Source organism: Eurosta solidaginis, chromosome 5 (assembly GCF_040869045.1).
Source record: "Eurosta solidaginis isolate ZX-2024a chromosome 5, ASM4086904v1, whole genome shotgun sequence".
Taxonomy (NCBI): Eukaryota; Metazoa; Arthropoda; class Insecta; order Diptera; family Tephritidae; genus Eurosta; species Eurosta solidaginis.
Window position 1 is genome coordinate 246,179,615 of NC_090323.1, and position 17,394 is coordinate 246,197,008.

A 17,394-nucleotide genomic window follows, 5' to 3' on the forward strand; every position below is an offset into this window, starting at 1 on the left:
CTGTCCATTAGGCTGCCACACTAATTGGCACTTTTTCCATCGGAATTATACAATTTGTTGTGTTTAAATGTAAAGTCATCTCTCCGCAAACGATCATGCTCTACAAGTCACTAACCATTCCCGACCTGCGCTATGGTGCAGAAGCATGGACCATGACAACATCTCATGAGGCGGCTGTGGGAATGTGCGAGAAAAAAGTGTTTCGAGAGATTTACGGACCTTTACGTATTGGCGACGACGAGTATCGAAGAAGATTTAGTAATGAGCCATAGGAGCTTTACGCAGACATCAACATAGTCCAACAACGACAACAAACAAACATAAATATGTAAAACGCAGCCCGAGTTTACAAGCTTCTCATTCGCAACGAAAAGGAACTTTACAAAAACAAATCTACAGAGAGACAGAATGTCTCAATTGTGTTGTTAGTGTAGAAATAAGATAAACCGAATTAAGCAAGGAAACAAATACAAGCAGGATAACCTAGTGGTTAAGGCAACTGCAGTTTCACCGTGTGATTCGCGGTTCGAATCTCGGTGTAACCTTTGATAACATTACGAAATTGCCTGACGATGAATTCGTGGCGGTTTTCGAAATGGTACCATCGCAATATGCCAGTAAATGTTTCTTTCTTTCTTTTCAGTTTCTCTTACAAAAACATAATACTTGAATATTCAATTGAGGGGATTGGTGGAATAATGGTATAAGTCGAGTTACACCGTTTTTCCATATATCAACTAAATAAAAAGAGCACGATTACATACACATACCATATTAATCTTAGAAAATAATAGTGATATTTAACAAAGATATTAGCTTCATTTACGGAAAAACGTTATAACTCTAATACAATTTTGCAGTAGTGAAGCATCGAAATGGTATTAAAATATATTCCATGTCGTAGACCAGAAATAACTGAAAAATAAAAGAATTGAAGTGGTTTCAAAAACGACTAAGCAGACAGAGAACTCCATTGTTAAAAAAAGAAAAAGTTTAAAAATGATAAAAGTAATAAAAAAAAATTGCTAAAAATAACAAACGGAAATAACAAATAGTTATAAGCACTTCTAAATAATAGAATATAATGTATTTAACAATGGTTATTAATGTATCTACCATTTTGTTTAATAAAGTATCTCAATCAAAATATTTGATATTCGATCTATGGAATAACGGTATAACTAAAAAAAAGAAATCATCCATTTTCTAATAAAATTATGTACATATATATAAAATTTGTCACTTTTTCTTATCAAAGAATCATACTATCTAAAATCCTACCAAGTACGATTATTATAAATTTATTTTCACCTGAATTTTTAAGTTTTTTTCACTTTGCTCAAAAGGTTGATTCTTGAGTTATACCGTTATTCCACACATACCCTTAATTATTATAAGCCGGTGTTAAGCTCATGAATTCTTAAATAATAGTCCAGTGAACTTGAACGTTTTAATTCGGGTGTGAGAAAAAAAGCGAAATCAAAAGTCATTTGAAATTATTCAAAAGAAGAAGCATAATCGTGTGGACAGGAATGTAATTTACGAAATCATACTACCGAAATCGTGGCGCTTCCCAAGGCAGTCGGTTCTATGTACCGGAGCGACTCGGGATTTTTCCCGACCAAGGACTGTCATTTCAGTGTAACCCGATTTAATTTGTTGCGTCCCTCCCACAAATTGTCATCCTCCCAGCAGCTCCATGCAGCGGGACTGCTCCATATTCTCTTGCTCCGGGAAGGTATCGAATCCAATCCGCGTCCGTCTCCTGACCCCGGTCCTGAGAAATGGTTTTGCTGCATCTGCCGGAAAAGAATATTTTTAGGACGGTCCTACTCTGTTTAGTGTGTCTCGTGTAAGGGATGGTTGCATCGGACAGGTTGTTCTGGGCTTGGTCCCAAAACCCGACGTCCACGTAACTTTTATAAATCTTTTGTGACTCCTGGCTGTTCACGTCCAAGGGCGTCCCGTAGTCTACGCCCGTAGTCTACGTCAATGCAGCTCCTGCCTTGGGCGGTGCCACTTTCCTAGATGTTCTGGTCTCCGCGACGGCAACCCCCCGACGGATTTCATTGCGCCATGTTGCCAGGTCGCAAACCCCAATCTACCGGGTACCCCAATGCTTGCCCAAGGACGCCCAGTCCCAGGGCCACAACAGCAGTTGCGTCCTGGTCTTCCTCAACCCAGGCGTAGTCACCCGTCACTTACTCCCAGAGTGGCGACGTCTCCCCCTATGCACTTCAGAATTCTGCAGTTAAACTGTAATGGACTAACTGGGAAGATCACGGAGATAGTCGATTTCATGAAGCGGCACAGCATCCGCATTGCTGCGATTCAAGAGACTAAACTCACAGCAAGATCTGCACTGCAAACCTGTTCTGGGTATAATGTCCACAGAAAAGATCGCATGAGCGGAAATGGAGGCGGCCTCGCGTTTATCATACACCACTCTGTGCAATATCATATATTTGATCCTGGCATCGACCGCAGGGACAATGTCTTAGAACGTCAAGGCCTATCTGTCCGGTCAGGCGATGCAAACCTAGAAATCATCAACATCTATATCCCTCCTGCCACCTGTTGCCCCAGTTGATACCGCCCTAATATTAGCGCCTTACTCACTGGCAACAATCGCATTATCTTAGGCGACTTTAATGCCCATCACGATCTATGGCATTCAAACTTGCGGGCGGACAGTAGGGATGAGATGTTGGCGGATCAAATAGAAGAAACGACGTTCTGCACAATAAACGGAGACGCCCCCACACGTATGGTAGGAAGCTGTCACAGTTCGCCGGATATCTCAATCGTGAGCGCAGAACTCGTAAACTGCGTCAACTGGCAGCCGATGGTAACATTGGCATCCGACCACCTGCCTATACTTATTTCGTTCGAGCGTACCGCCGACTTCATCATTACAGAAAAACGCACTTTCATAAACTTTAAAAAAGGAAAGTGGGACGAATACAAATCTTTTACAGACAACCTCTTTGCTGCCCTCCCTATCCCGACTGATGCCCGCCAAGGGGAGCGCGCTTTCCGCAAGGTCATTGAATCCGCCTCGGCACGTTTCATTCCCGCCGGGAGAATTCTCGAAATTCGGCCCCACTTCCCGGCGGAGGCCGCAAATTTAGCGAGAGAACGTGACCTTATAAGACAGCTCGACCCAGGCGATCCCCAAATAGGGGATATAAACCAACGCATCAGATTGCTTGTGGATGAACACAAGCGGGCGAAATGGGAGGAGCACCTAAGAGGTTGTAACATCTCTGCTGGTGTGGGTAAACTTTGGTCCACCGTAAAGTCCCTATCGAATCCGTCTAAGCACAATGACAAAGTTTCCATCGCCTTCGGCGATAAAGTGCTGTCGGATTCGAAAAAATGCGCGAGCGCTTTCTGCCGTCAATATGTAATGCATTCTACGGTCGACAAAGATAGACGGAGGGCCAACAGACACGCACAAAAACGTAAATTCAGCGCGTCACCAATTACCATCACCGCCAGAGAGGTTGAAGGTGCCATTGGTCACGCTAAACCATCCAAAGCAGTGGGCCCAGACGGCATAGCCATGCCGATGCTTAAAAGCCTAGGGAAAGAGGGTTTCAAATACTTAGCACATGTCTTCAACCTGTCTCTTTCCACCTTTGTCATACCCGAAAAATGGAAAATGGCTAAGGTGGTCCCGCTACTAAAGCCTGGGAAACCAGCTAACATAGGAGAGTCGTATCGTCCGATATCTCTCCTATCGCCAGTAGCCAAGACGCTTGAAGCCATTTTGCTCCCCTACTTCCAAGCAAATTTGCAGCTAGACTGTCATCAGCAACTCCATAGCACGACCACCGCGCTAAATACCATCAGCACCCAGATAAATTTCGGTTTAAATCAAAACTCCCACCATAGAACGGTACTCGTAGCGCTAGACCTATCAAAAGCTTTTGATACGGTCAACCATGGCACGTTACTGCAAGACCTGGAAGGGTCTACCCTTCCCCCATGTCTTAAAAGGTGGACCGCAAATTATCTGGGTGGTCGGCAGGCATCGGTGCAATTTAGAAACGAAACATCAAAACAAAGAAGAATTAAACAAGGGGTGCCACAAGGTGGTGTCCTATCACCACTTTTGTTTAACCGGACGCAGCTTTAAATTTTTTTTTGCGGTATTAAATTGCCAATAAATGTAATATCAATTATCCAAGTCGTTCGGAAGTCGTAGGTCGTGTTTTCACGAAGTGTCTGCTGGCTTGAGTCTTAAGCTAGCAGACACTCCCGTTTCTCGAACCCGACGCAGCTTTAAATTTTTTTGTGCGGTATTAAATTGCCAATAAATGTAATATCAATTATCCAAGTCGTTCGGAAGTCGTAGGTCGTGTTTTCACGAAGTGTCTGCTGGCTTGAGTCTTAAGCTAGCAGACACTCCCGTTTCTCGGTACCGGACGCAGCTTTAAATTTTTTTTTGCGGTATTAAATTGCCAATAAATGTAATATCAATTATCCAAGTCGTTCGGAAGTCGTAGGTCGTGTTTTCACGAAGTGTCTGCTGGCTTGAGTCTTAAGCTAGCAGACACTCCCGTTTCTCGGAACCGGACGCAGCTTTAAATTTTTTTTTGCGGTATTAAATTGCCAATAAATGAGGTATAAATTATTTAATATATAATATTGTTGTTTGCTATAGTGTGTCTGCCACCTTAATAGGACTATGAGTACATTGCACTAAAAACCACTCTATGAGCTCTTGCTAATACCTTTCGTTTGATGTCTATATTGTACAAACACGTACCAAAACTTCCTTGCCCCATATTTTAGTGGATATCCTCAGACTGCGGTAATCTAGCGGTTTAAAATGTATTCTAAACTTTGAGTTAGACCTCAGTGGTCTTGACGTGGGAAGTTGCACGGACTTAGTGATTTCTGAGTGATAAGCTGTCAACACAACCTCACAACGGACACAACAACCTCTTTCCATTTGATTATATTTATATATGACGTTAAACAAAATTATAATTGATTTTTAGGCTTAGCTCATTCATAAATTCGATTTTACATGGAAATTACACGAAAAATCAAATTTGTTTCTGTGGTAACAAGCAATTACAACCAAACAAAGTAAATTTTTAAAATTAGCACTAGGCGTTTTGTAAGCTAAAATTGTTCACTGAAATTATAGATCCGAGTACACGGATTACATGCTGCTTATAACTCGACTTAGGTTGTTATTGCTTGTTGACATAGATTTCCACGTGTATTTTGTATGGAAAATTGGTTATTTAAATTAGCTAAGCCTTTGTCTTAAATATTAAGTATAAACCTGTAAAGCACTTTGTTTTTTTTTATGATAAATATTTATTTTCTATGAAAAGTTAAAAACAAACAAACACATATCCTTTAAAAATGAATCACTCTAATGTTTATATATATTATATATATATATGATTTCAACACTAAACAATAAAGCCATCAACAAGGAGCAGATAAATTATGATGAAAGCTTATTGATTGTGTACTAGACTGGGTCGAAAAAAAAGTTGCCAATGTCCGCCCCTAAATTTGAAGATTATGTTGAGAGGGTTTCGGAAAAATTTTTTTTAATTTTTTTGATCCTTCGAAATACTGCCGAAAATGTTTTTTCGTTGTAACTAGGTTATTTGATGTCCGATTTTTAAAATTGATATGTCATTATTTTGGCCTTGAGAAGCTTCACATTTCCGTCTAATGTCCTTTTAAGCTATGAAGTCGTTTTCACATGATTAGGTCAGCTAACAAAATTTTACCCCCGTCGGTTAACACGATAACTTGAGCAAATATTGAGATATCTTCACCAAGTTCGGTACACGGGCTTATCCCGACCCAGAATAGATTGGTATTGAAAATGAGCGATAACTACGCCCACTTTTTCGATATCGAAAATTTAGAAAAATGGAAAAAATGAGATAATTCAAAAACGAGTACCGCTAGGCTAATGAAACTTGGTAGGTGGATTGGTTTTATGACGCAAAACTTAAATTCCAAAAAAATTTTTAATATGGGCGTGGCACCGCCCACGTTTAGAAGAACAAAATTTGGAAGTTTAACAAGTCGTAAATCAAAATCCGTTAAAGATATTACAGTGAAATTTGGCAGAGATACTATCTTTGCGAAATTATATACACTGAGTGACGATTATCAAAATCGCCCACTTAGGTCTAACCTTAACAAAGTTTGCAATAACTCTATGATATTTAACTACATTTGACTGATATTCTTCCAACAATAGCGTTTCAAGTGCACAGCTCGGTATGTAATGTCCGGTTTCATCCACAACTAAAGCCTCGTTTTCATTATGGCATATATGTCGTCAAATGTTGCCAAAATAATGAAAACGGGCTGCCAAATAGTGTCAGTTGCGTTTGCAGTCAGGTTTGACAGCTCACTGTCAGACAAAATGGCATCCAAGTGAAAACGACCAAATTTCAGTTTGCCAGCGCGGTTGGAAACGTTTGACACACAAAAAAGATTTGCCAACATGCTGGCAAATCTCTCATTAAACGAGCAATTCTTGTTTGTTTGTATAGCCGAACGATCTCGGGAACGGCTCAACCGATTTAAATGAAATTTGGCACAGAGATAATGTATCACCTTCTAAGACTTTCTACTTAGGTGTTGCCACTCAGAATGTCTCACAGGGTTGCCACCTATTCGAAATTAAAAAAAATTCCATGACATATACCGATATGGGTATCAAATGAAAGGTATTTCACTCCGCATTACAATAGGGACATTTTTGAGTAGGGTTGCCATTTAGGGTTGCCACCTATTCGAAATTTAAAAAAATTGCATGAGATATGCCGATATGGGTATCAAACGAAAGGTATTTCACTCCGCATTACAATAGGAACATTTTTGAGTAGGGTTGCCATTTAGGGTTGCCACATATTCGAAATTAAAAAAAATTCCATGAGATATGCCGATATGGGTATCAAACGAAAGGTATTTCACTCCGCATTACAATAGGGACATTTTTGAGTAGGGTTGCCGTTTGGGGTTGGAGTAGTTGGAGGACGTAATGGATAAGTCAGCTTCAAATTCTGCAAATTTTCGTTCACCCAGTCGGTAGTACCACTGAAAAAAGGAAGCGGGTGAGAAAACTGACTGAAAAATGGACAGCCGATACAGGGGCCGGAATTTGAGGGAGGCTCAATGACAAGATGTGGCGGATATTTTAAAGATGTCCCGATTTGAGGTATCTGTCAAGTGGAACAGCCTGCGCTGCTCTTTCCGTGTGAGTTCCTTTTTTCTTTATAAATATACTAGCATTTACCCGCGGCCCCGTCCGCAAGGAGAAAATGAAATGTATGGGCTATTCACGTTAGCCTGCTTGTCAAGTTATCTGTTTAAACATTTTTTTCTGTCTAATGCACTTTATTTTTGTAATTGAGTAAAAAAAAAAATCTATATGAGCTGATAACCTGATAGGATCCAACAAATGATACCGAATTTATCCAGAAAAAGCCACGAATTGACCCCGACGATATCGCGGACGGATCCCGAAAACCATCCATAAATGCCCCGGAAGGGTCTCCAAAAGTTCCCGGAATAGTCCCAAAAAAACCCGAAATGACAACGACACGATTCTAGACTTATCCAGGGAACCACACAGAAATGATCCCTAAAGGGTACCAAAATGATCCCGAAATAGTCCCGGAAAAGTTCCGAAATGACCCTGACGGGCTCAGGGACGGATCTCAAAAACCATCAAGAAAATATCCCTAAAACCCTCCAGAAATGATGCCGAAAGGGTCCCCAAATGATCCCGTATTAATCTCGAAAATGTCCCGAAATGACCCCGACGGGATTCCGGACGGATACCCAAAACCATTTAGAAATGATTCCGGGAGGTACCACAAATAATCCCAAAAAAGTCCCGAAATTACCCTGATGGGATCCGGGTCGGATCCCCAAAACTCTCCAGAAATGATGCCGAAAGGGTCCTCAAATGATCCCATATTAGTCTCGAAAAAGTCCCGAAATGACCCCACGGGATCCCGGACGGATACCCAAAACCATCTAGAAATGATGCCGGAAGGTACCCCAAATCATCCCGAAAAAGTCCCGAAATGACCCTGATGAGATCCCGGACGTATCCCTAAAACCCTCCAGAAATGATGCCGAAAGGGTCCTCAAATGATCCCGTATTAGTCGAGAAAAAGTCCTAAATAACCCCGACGGGATCCCGGACGGATACCCAAAACCATCTAGAAATGATGCCGGAAGGTACCACAAATGATCCCGTATTAGTCAAGAAAAGGTCCCAAAATGACCCCGTCGGGATCCCGGACGGATACCCAAAACCATCTAGAAATGATGCCGGAAGGACCCCAAGTGATCCCGTATTAGTAGAGAAAAAGTCCCAAAATGACCCCGACGGGATCCCGGACGGATACCCCAAACCATCTAGAAATGATGCTGGAAGGTACCCCAAATGATCCCGAAAAAGGCCCGAAATGACCCCGATGGGATCCCGGACGGAACCCGAAAAGCAACCAGAAATGATGCCGGTAGGTACCCCAAATGATCCCGCAATAGTCCCGAAATTTACTTAACGTTTGACGTCAGTGGTGAAAACTGGATGTCAATCGACTGACACCACAATTTGATGACAGTCTTTGGCACACACTGCTATATCGACTTCATGCCAGTTTTTAATATGTAATGAAACACATTTGACACCAAATCGCCATGGTGACAGTTATGTTATTATTTGATGTCAGTGATTTTGACATAGTGAAAACAAAGCATTAGACTTTCTTACTTGTGCAAACTAATTTAAAATTGACCTATCGTGAAATAGTTGGGTACACTTATTTCCTTCATAACGGGAAACTTTTCTAACAAAAGTAGGCTAAACCAGATAATAACACACCCACTCTTGATAGTATTTAGTATCAAAGAACTGAACGATAGAAGCTTACAACCGAGTATACAATGTTTGGTTACACCCGAACTTAGACCCATTTACTTGTATAAAATTAAATTCGGTTTCATTCCACTTTACCCTGTAGGGGCCATTTTGATAAAATAGAATTAGAATCAATTCTTTTCTATTCGAGATTTGTGTGGCTTATAGCATTGTATATTTTAAGATGGACCAAAAAAACTAAGAAGCGCACGGCGGATAGCTTCGGTTGAAAGCAAATATTTATGTAGTACAATAGATACTCTGGCTACAAAACTTATACCATTGACTCATTTAGTATATGTACTCACAAATTAAGTACCATCAATGCATGGTCTTTGGAGCGCAATGCGATGTTTTTGCACGATTTGATTTCGGGTCATCTCAGCACGCGCTAAAAGACGTACTCACCTTTATGGTGAAGTATTTTCACCAAACAATAAATCGAGTTTTTTGGATTTTTCGCCTTAATTGGTGCTTGACCGTTTAAACAGTGGTTCTTGCAAAGATGGGAGGACTTCCCTGTTGTTGTGGTTGCTGTAGCGATGAGAGCACGCCCCGAAGGTTTTGAAGTATTATCGATGGTACTTTTCCGGATATAGATCCGGTACGTACTACGATTATAATAATGTACTAGCGCGACCATCTTGGGAACGATTTAGTATGACTACATGAAACTTTGGAGCCATACATGCCCTCCCACCCTCTAGATCCATGAAAAGCTTGGGCTCGTCAGAGCCTCGGCTGCTAAAGAAACAGGATTCGATTGGACAAGCTGTAAATTACGCTACACAACCCCCTAAATCAATTTGGTATAATAGTCGCCTCTTACGGCAGGCATACCTGCCGCTGGCATATTCTAAGCGCCCTAACCCGATGGGCCTCCCTCCTCCGGAACATCTCTTTTCATACGCATAACATTGGGTTTCCAGTGTTGCCGCTTGGTTTTATTTATTACATCGTTGATATCTGCTTAAAGACGCGGGTTTCATAAATCTTTCGTTGATACTTTTTTTCGAATACTACCAGATCCGCCTCATCTGATGTTGTCATGGTCCATGTTTATGTACTATAAGCAGTTACATGGTTGAAAAGATGCAAATCTGCTCACTCTTTTCTTGATGACAGCAGGTACTTCGTTCATCACCAAATCCATCTTTTGTGTTTTTTAAGAGTTAGCAGAACTTCTTACGCATGCTACGCCTGTTTATTCTATGCATAAATATTCAAATAAAACTGACACACCCTGATGTTTTTTTCATATATGTATTTTCACATTATTACGCGTAATCAAATAATATAAGAAATAAGAATATGTAATTATGTGCATTTAATAAAATATTTATAGCGATTGCAAGAATTATATATGACAGCTCGACTGTTTACTTACACAAATACAAATAATTTATAAGGTATATATATTTTTTGTTAATATATTTTGATAAAAAAACATGTTGTTGTAACGCAAAACAATTTCCCGAATCTTTAGGTGACTGTAGTGGCTGCGAGTAGTCCTTTGCCGAATATAGACCCAGTACGCTACGATAGCGGCACCTTCTGGCCCAACTTGCTTCGGAAAAATTTTCTTGAGCCCTCGAACCTTCAGAGCAAACATGAAATAGACATATGCACGTTTTATTATAAACTGATGTAATACAAAGTTTTTATTTTCTGTGATATTACGATATATTTTAATACCGGACTGGCAACATTATGATCAGTCTCGTATTATACTCAATGAGATAAAAAAAATAAAAATAAATGTAAGGCGCGATAACCTCCGAAGAGATCTAAGGCCGAGCTTCTCTTCCAATTTGCGTCATGCTCCTCTTGATTTTCCCTACAAATTGGCCGGACGGGACCTACATGTTTTATGCCGACTCCGAACGGCATCTGCAAGGCAGATGAGTTTTCACTGAGAGCTTTTCATGGCAGAAATACACCCGGAGCGCTTTCCAAACACTGCCGAGGGGCGACCCCGCTTAGAAAAATGTTCTTCTAATTGAAAAACCTTACTTCTAAATTTTGATGTTGCTTTGCCCGGGGTGTGAACCCAGGGCATACGGCGTGGTAGGCGGAACACGCTACCATCACACCACGGTGGCCTTCAATGAGATAAATATGGCGGAAATAGATGTCTTTGTATATTTATTTTATAAAGTGCTTTGAATATAAAGTGAACTGACCAAAACAAATCTTCTACTATACAAAGCTTTTTTTTGATATTTTTTCATGCTACACTGATTTATTCAGAAGTACTTTATATCGTCGGTCCCATGGAAGACTTACCCCTTTTACTTGTTCGTGCGAATATTTTTTGGAATGTCGTGCAAAAAATATCTTGTTATCTATATATGTATTAGAGATATACGCCATCGATAAACGCCGCCGCCGATTTTCGTCGTTTTTCGCACGCCGCCGTCGATTGTCGAAAATATCGGCGCGTTACTATGTTTTCTACTCGTTTAATACTGGCCAATTATTTTTCATGTCTAAAATTGGTCCGATATGGTCGAAAGGGGTATCAACGGATGCGCATCACTGCCAGTTATAAGAATCCAATTGCGAAATTTAACTCTTTCCACTCATTCAAAAGTTATTTAAAAAACAGTCGCTTTCAATGCCAGCTTAACACGGATTTTGCATCACCCAATTCACAAAGTTATTAAAACATAGCACTAAAGGAAACGTTATATAAAAAATTTAAATGCTCCCTTTGCATAATTTTTTTCAAAAAATTAGTAAAGAACAATGAGTTCAAATAAAATGACCCAAGTCGAACATGTTTTCAAATTGTCCTCAAGTTGTTGAAAAAACAAGTTGCCTGAAAAAGGTGCCGATTTTTAAAAAAAATTCTATACCCCGATTGGATGAAAGAATAAGCGAAATCAAGAATGCAAAATCTTTTAGTTGGTTCCAGGGGTTTAAATACTCCTTTGAAATGATTCTCAGCTCATACTTAAGTTGATGATATATGCACGTACGAGAGGGGTTTGAAAAATCACTTGGGCTTACATTCAAACATTTGTTGTTTATTTGCGAATCTATAAAATAGCGTCTGAAATGTTAACTTTGATTTTGGCGCTTCATCATTCAACACCCAAGTCTCCCGGTTTGACATTTCATAAAGTTGGCGTCCGTATCCCCAACTAGTCCCTTGGAATGAATCATATTGATTATAGCCTATCAACCAAGTTTAAATATCACCTACACGTTACGGATCCTGTTACAAATGTGAATACGTAGGCACATATATCTACCAGGTGAGGCTTTGTCCTTCGCAAGAACACTCAAAGTGGGGAAGCAAAATCTTTCCCAAGACAGTGGAACTAATGACCGTGTGTGATACTACCCTAACGTAGTGGAAAGTCGAAATATGCTGAAAACTGAAGCTACGCGGTTATTTACAATGAATTCCTGTATCAAAAGGCATGAAAACAACAGTTTGGACTGAGCCTAACATTAATATCTTTCAACTTAAAATCGGTCGACTTACATTCTTAAATATCGTTTTGGTTTAACAAATTTTGGTCTACATTTAAAAAAAATTATCCAGGGTCTTTGTAAAATTTATTATGTAGGATTATACTATTTTCACCTATAAGTTACGCAATAATATCCACTTGGACTGCTTATGATTTCGAGGGGGGCATCCTTGGCCGAATAGTTACTCCCTAATATTTTAAGGTGTTTCTCTGGTAGTGCTCGGCAGCATAAATAAATAAATGTAAGGCGCGATAACCTCCGAAGAGATTTTAGGCCAATTTGCGTCGCGCTCCTTTTAATTTTTTTTACAAATTGTTTTATGCCGACTCCGAACGGCATCTGATTTGCCCTGCTCGTGCACCCACGATCTTCGGTGTGGTAGGCGGAGCACGCTACCATAACACCACCTCGGCAGCATAGCGCGACAAAAAAAAATCAGTTAGAAAGTCTTCGGTGTTACACCTAGAGCTTCTAGGAAAGTGACGTTGGCGAAGGTATGAGTTCGAAGTCGCAGTCCTATAACTTCTGTGCTGGCATGTGGTGTGAGGGCCATGAGGCGTAGTAGTGACTGGTGGTGGACAGGATTACTACTGTTCGCACATCGGGAATTATAGCTCTTAAAACAGCCGAAAAAACTAGAGGCGCACTTTGCCGCAATCAACAATAGGCCAGCGTTGGTGTTAATCGTTAAAACTGTGCCACGGAGAGCCATGAGTATTAAAAGGCCATTAATACCAAACGTAAGTCGCCTTTGTGCGTGACCAGCAAGGGGCCACAAATAATTTAAAGAAATCGTGTCTACAACGAGTATTAGGAGTTAGACCAGAGCATCTCCTTCGGTGAAACTACGCTTTGTACGAGACATACAGACAAAAGTGTGATCATTTTAAGTACTTAATTTTTTTTCGGCATACGCAGCAGTACTTAGACCAGGGTTAGGTTCGAAGCCTCCCTGGAGTAAGTGAATGCAGGACAGTCCCTCCGCAAGGAGCTGAATGATCCGCGAAACTTTGAGGTAAACCCCCGGACCTCTCCGAAATGGCCAAAACGTTGATTTCCTTGCAAACAAAACCTTTCCTAAATATTATTTTTTAAATAGAAAAATCAAGCTTTTTAAAGTAAGAAAACCGGCGTAAGCCGCCGCGCCGCCCACGCCGCCGCCGATATAGTTATCGGCGGAAACCTTTAATATGTATGTATATATATTAGACTGGGTCGATTTATTAACCGATATCGCGCCATCGATTTTTCGATAGGATTTGTGCTCAGGAAAAAAAGTTCCACTACGCATACCCAAAAAAATAATTTTCGAGCCTGTGAAATTTCATTTTTTTACTTTTTTTCGACTTTGATTTTTAAGGTTTTTTTCATTAAAAAAAAAAAATGTTTATTTGATTGTAAAATTTTCATGTATACCCTGTCCGACCCAAAAATGTCCGCTAAAAACGTTGGCGATAACAGTTTTTTTGAAAAAAAAGTCAACGTTTTTAGCGGACATTTTTGGGTCGGACAGGATATACATATGAAAAATTTTTTCCCTAGTATATATATTATAATCAATATCTCGGATACTACGTGGTACACATTTTTTATCTTGGTCACTTTTTCATACAATAAACTCGTAAACAATTATTACGGCGCAAAAACAATCATTGTCGATAAGACAAGTGTAATAACTTCTGCATAGACGTCAAAATTACAAATAGAATGGATCACCTAATTTTTAATTGACTATCGCTGTCTCATTCTGTATCTCTTTCTATCACCCGCTGAAGATAGCCCGCCCTATGCGCCCCCATATTTATCACCCTGTCAAAACGCTGAACATCCTGTCAGGCAGGTGACTTATAAGATATCACACTTGTTTTATCCACAATGAACATAATTTTCATTATCGGTCACACTTTTTTTTTATAAGCTTTTCTCAGAGAACTGGAAGATTAACACCACGCAAAAAACTGAAACGTGTTAGTCCTTCCCCCGGACAACGGACTGTGCTAGTTTTCCACTCGCACAATAATGGTGCTAGTATTCCATGGGACCGACGATATGAGGTTACTATAAACGTTGTATTTGGCTGAATATATTTTTTATAGTAGAATGAATTAACCAGGGACACATTTTAATAGTTATTTTCATTTTTCAGTCGAAAAGGTCCAAGTGAAAAAAAATGTCTTAGGTGAAAGTTTATGGGATCCCGGGGCTGGTTAGGTTAGGTTGAACTGGCCGGTCCATGAGGACCTCACATAAACTGAATGAGGTCGTAGTATTACCAGAAGTTTATTTAACAATCAAACTGAAAACCCCTATCAAAAACCAGGACCTATCCATCCTCTTGGCAAATACTAGAAGCTTTCTGTAACCTATGCCACTTGCTTCTTCTAGAGCTGACAGCTGTATCACTCCTAATAGCTGAGGTCTTAGAGATGTAAATAAAATGATACAGACAGACAATAATTCTAAAAGCGGTTTGGGTCCAGGAGGATCTAATAAGGACCCCTTCTATACATTTTTCTAGAATATCTTCAATTTATAGACATCGACCAGTTATAATTTTATTATATTTTGTAAAAGAAATCGAGAATCCAAACTTGGTTAGCGGGCACCCTAATGTGCATGTGCATATACATATGTACTATATACATAGCGTGGACCTAAATAAAATACACTTTTTTTAAGTAGGAAAATTATTCATTGTAAAAGTACGGGTTAAATACTAATAATAATAATTTCACACAGACAGAACCACCTGTTAGCTTTAGGAAATATTTCGTTTTTTATAAAAAATAATTGAAATGTAAAACAGCCTTTTACCCATTGGGTTTGTAGATAATCTGAATAAAATGCATGTTTGAGCTTATTTACCTTAAAACTAAATATCTTTTGTTGCGAATGCTGCAGAAGTAAAATATTTTAATTTTTTCTGTTTTCGAACGAATATTTCAACGAATATTTACAAAGCGGAAAGCGCTCGATAAACTTTACAGACGTTTTTAATAGAGAATTCCAGGGATTACGAATAAATATTTTTTACTAAAAATTAAATTATAGTTTAGGGGGTAGATTCGCTCAAGTTGACAAACGTTCAATACTGGGATAATTGGTAGCTTTTGTTCTTTTACGGTGTATTTAAAATAGCTTTGTCCATAAATAATGAGGCCGTTTACTGATTTCTTGCATTGTAATGAAAGATAACTTAATGTTCGCTGTAAAAAATTTAAATCTGTTTTCTGGTAAAGTTGGCTCAACAATCTTTTTTAGTAACAAACTCGATCGCAAGTTGTAATATCTTCAGAAAAAAAAACTATTTGAGGTGTTTAAAGCTACAAGGACAAAAAGAAAGTTCGTTGAGGCTATGAGAACAGAATTTGCGAGTGAAATATGCAACAAAGAAGACGAAGGCCTGAAATAAAAAAATGGCGTACTTTACATCAAAATACAATAAAAATGGCAAACAGTCAGTCGCTCAACTTCAAAGTTTATAAGAAAGTATTAAACTTGGCTATCTGGAATAAGCTTTTGAACGAAGAAACGCCTACCACGTCAACCAGTAGAATAGTGTCCGACCTACACTGGAAAAAGGAAAGTTGTCAGATACTGCTACACCTTTTCCAGTTTAAATTCGGAAAATTACAATTCAAGTTCAGAAAATTACAATTCAAGTTCAGAATTTCCAATTTAAATTCAGAAATTTACAATTCAGGTTCAGAATTTCCAATTCAAGTTCAGCAAATTACAATTCAAGTTCAGAAATTCCAATTTAAATTCAGAAGTTTACAATTCAAATTCGGAAACTTACAATTCAGGTTCAGAAATTCCAATTTGGCCCTTCAAAATATAGTATCGCCTTATACCTTTTCAATACCCTCTATCACAAAATTTAACTCTCTTAAGTCAGAGTTGGGTAGGGTTTAACCTTGCCACTTCGTAGACGCCACTTGTGCATTTGTGTTGTCGTGACATTTTGCAATATGATGGTGCGACACAAAAACATAATTACCAATATTTAAATTTATAAATATTCTATAATCAGTATTTATTAATCTCGCGCACGTGTTGTGCAAAATAACCATTCCTTTGCAAACGCGATTGATATATATTACATGTGTATGACTTTAGACTAAACTAGATTTTCTAAATATAAATATTAAATTTATTTTCACTACTTAATATAATTATTTGCAGATTCGGCTCAGGAAGCAGTCAGGCATCTCAGAGCAGCGGCGACATTTGCCGCATTTGCCATTGTGAGAGTGATCCACAAAATCCTTTGCTGACACCGTGCTACTGTGCGGGCAGCTTAAAATATGTACATCAGGCGTGTCTTCAACAATGGTTAACTGCGTCAGAAACGAATGCTTGCGAATTATGCAAATTTCCATTCATAATGCATACTAAAATCAAACCGTTCAATGAGGTGAGTAATATCATGTATGTATGTAAGGACAGTGCTGGCCACTTAAATAGCACACCTACATATTTTTAGAAAGTATTTGCAACTGCTTTTATCTTCAACTGTTCTGTTCATTTTCAATTAAAATATACTTACCTCCTCATAGATAAAAAATTAAGTAGTGTGACGAATTTTAGCAACACTAAGGGATACTATCATATCTAAGCCAAAAGTAAGCAGTGACTTGTATGCACATCAATAAATCAATCATTATGTCTATACATATGTCCATACAAGCAGCGGAGAGCAACGCACAAACACATGCATATATCTGAGATACTCCCAAAAGTAGGCAATAATTTGTGCAAGTATCACTCACATATATACGCGCATATGAGAAGCTATAAACGTAGTTATAGCTGGTAATTTTATAGCTGATAACTAACTATTAAATTCTAGAAATAGAACCGCCTGTAGATATGCCAACCAAACTAAAACAGTATAAAAGCAGCAACAGTTGAGGCACGACCAATCAGTTTGATTTAAGCACTCTATCTGTCGAGAAGTAGTAGTGTTATTTTGAAAGTAG

General features: G+C 39.1%; 1 protein-coding gene across 17 annotated transcripts in view; it reads left to right on the forward strand.

The window, feature by feature from the left end:
- LOC137253046 (uncharacterized) overlaps positions 1-17,394 on the forward strand; it is a 52,813-nt gene that overhangs the window by 17,046 nt on the left and 18,373 nt on the right. For all 17 annotated transcript variants that reach the window (XM_067789339.1, XM_067789336.1, XM_067789333.1 and 14 more), the window contains one exon: positions 16,598-16,829. In XM_067789339.1, the coding sequence (XP_067645440.1) occupies positions 16,598-16,829 (232 nt within the window). The remainder of the gene's footprint in view (positions 1-16,597; positions 16,830-17,394) is intronic.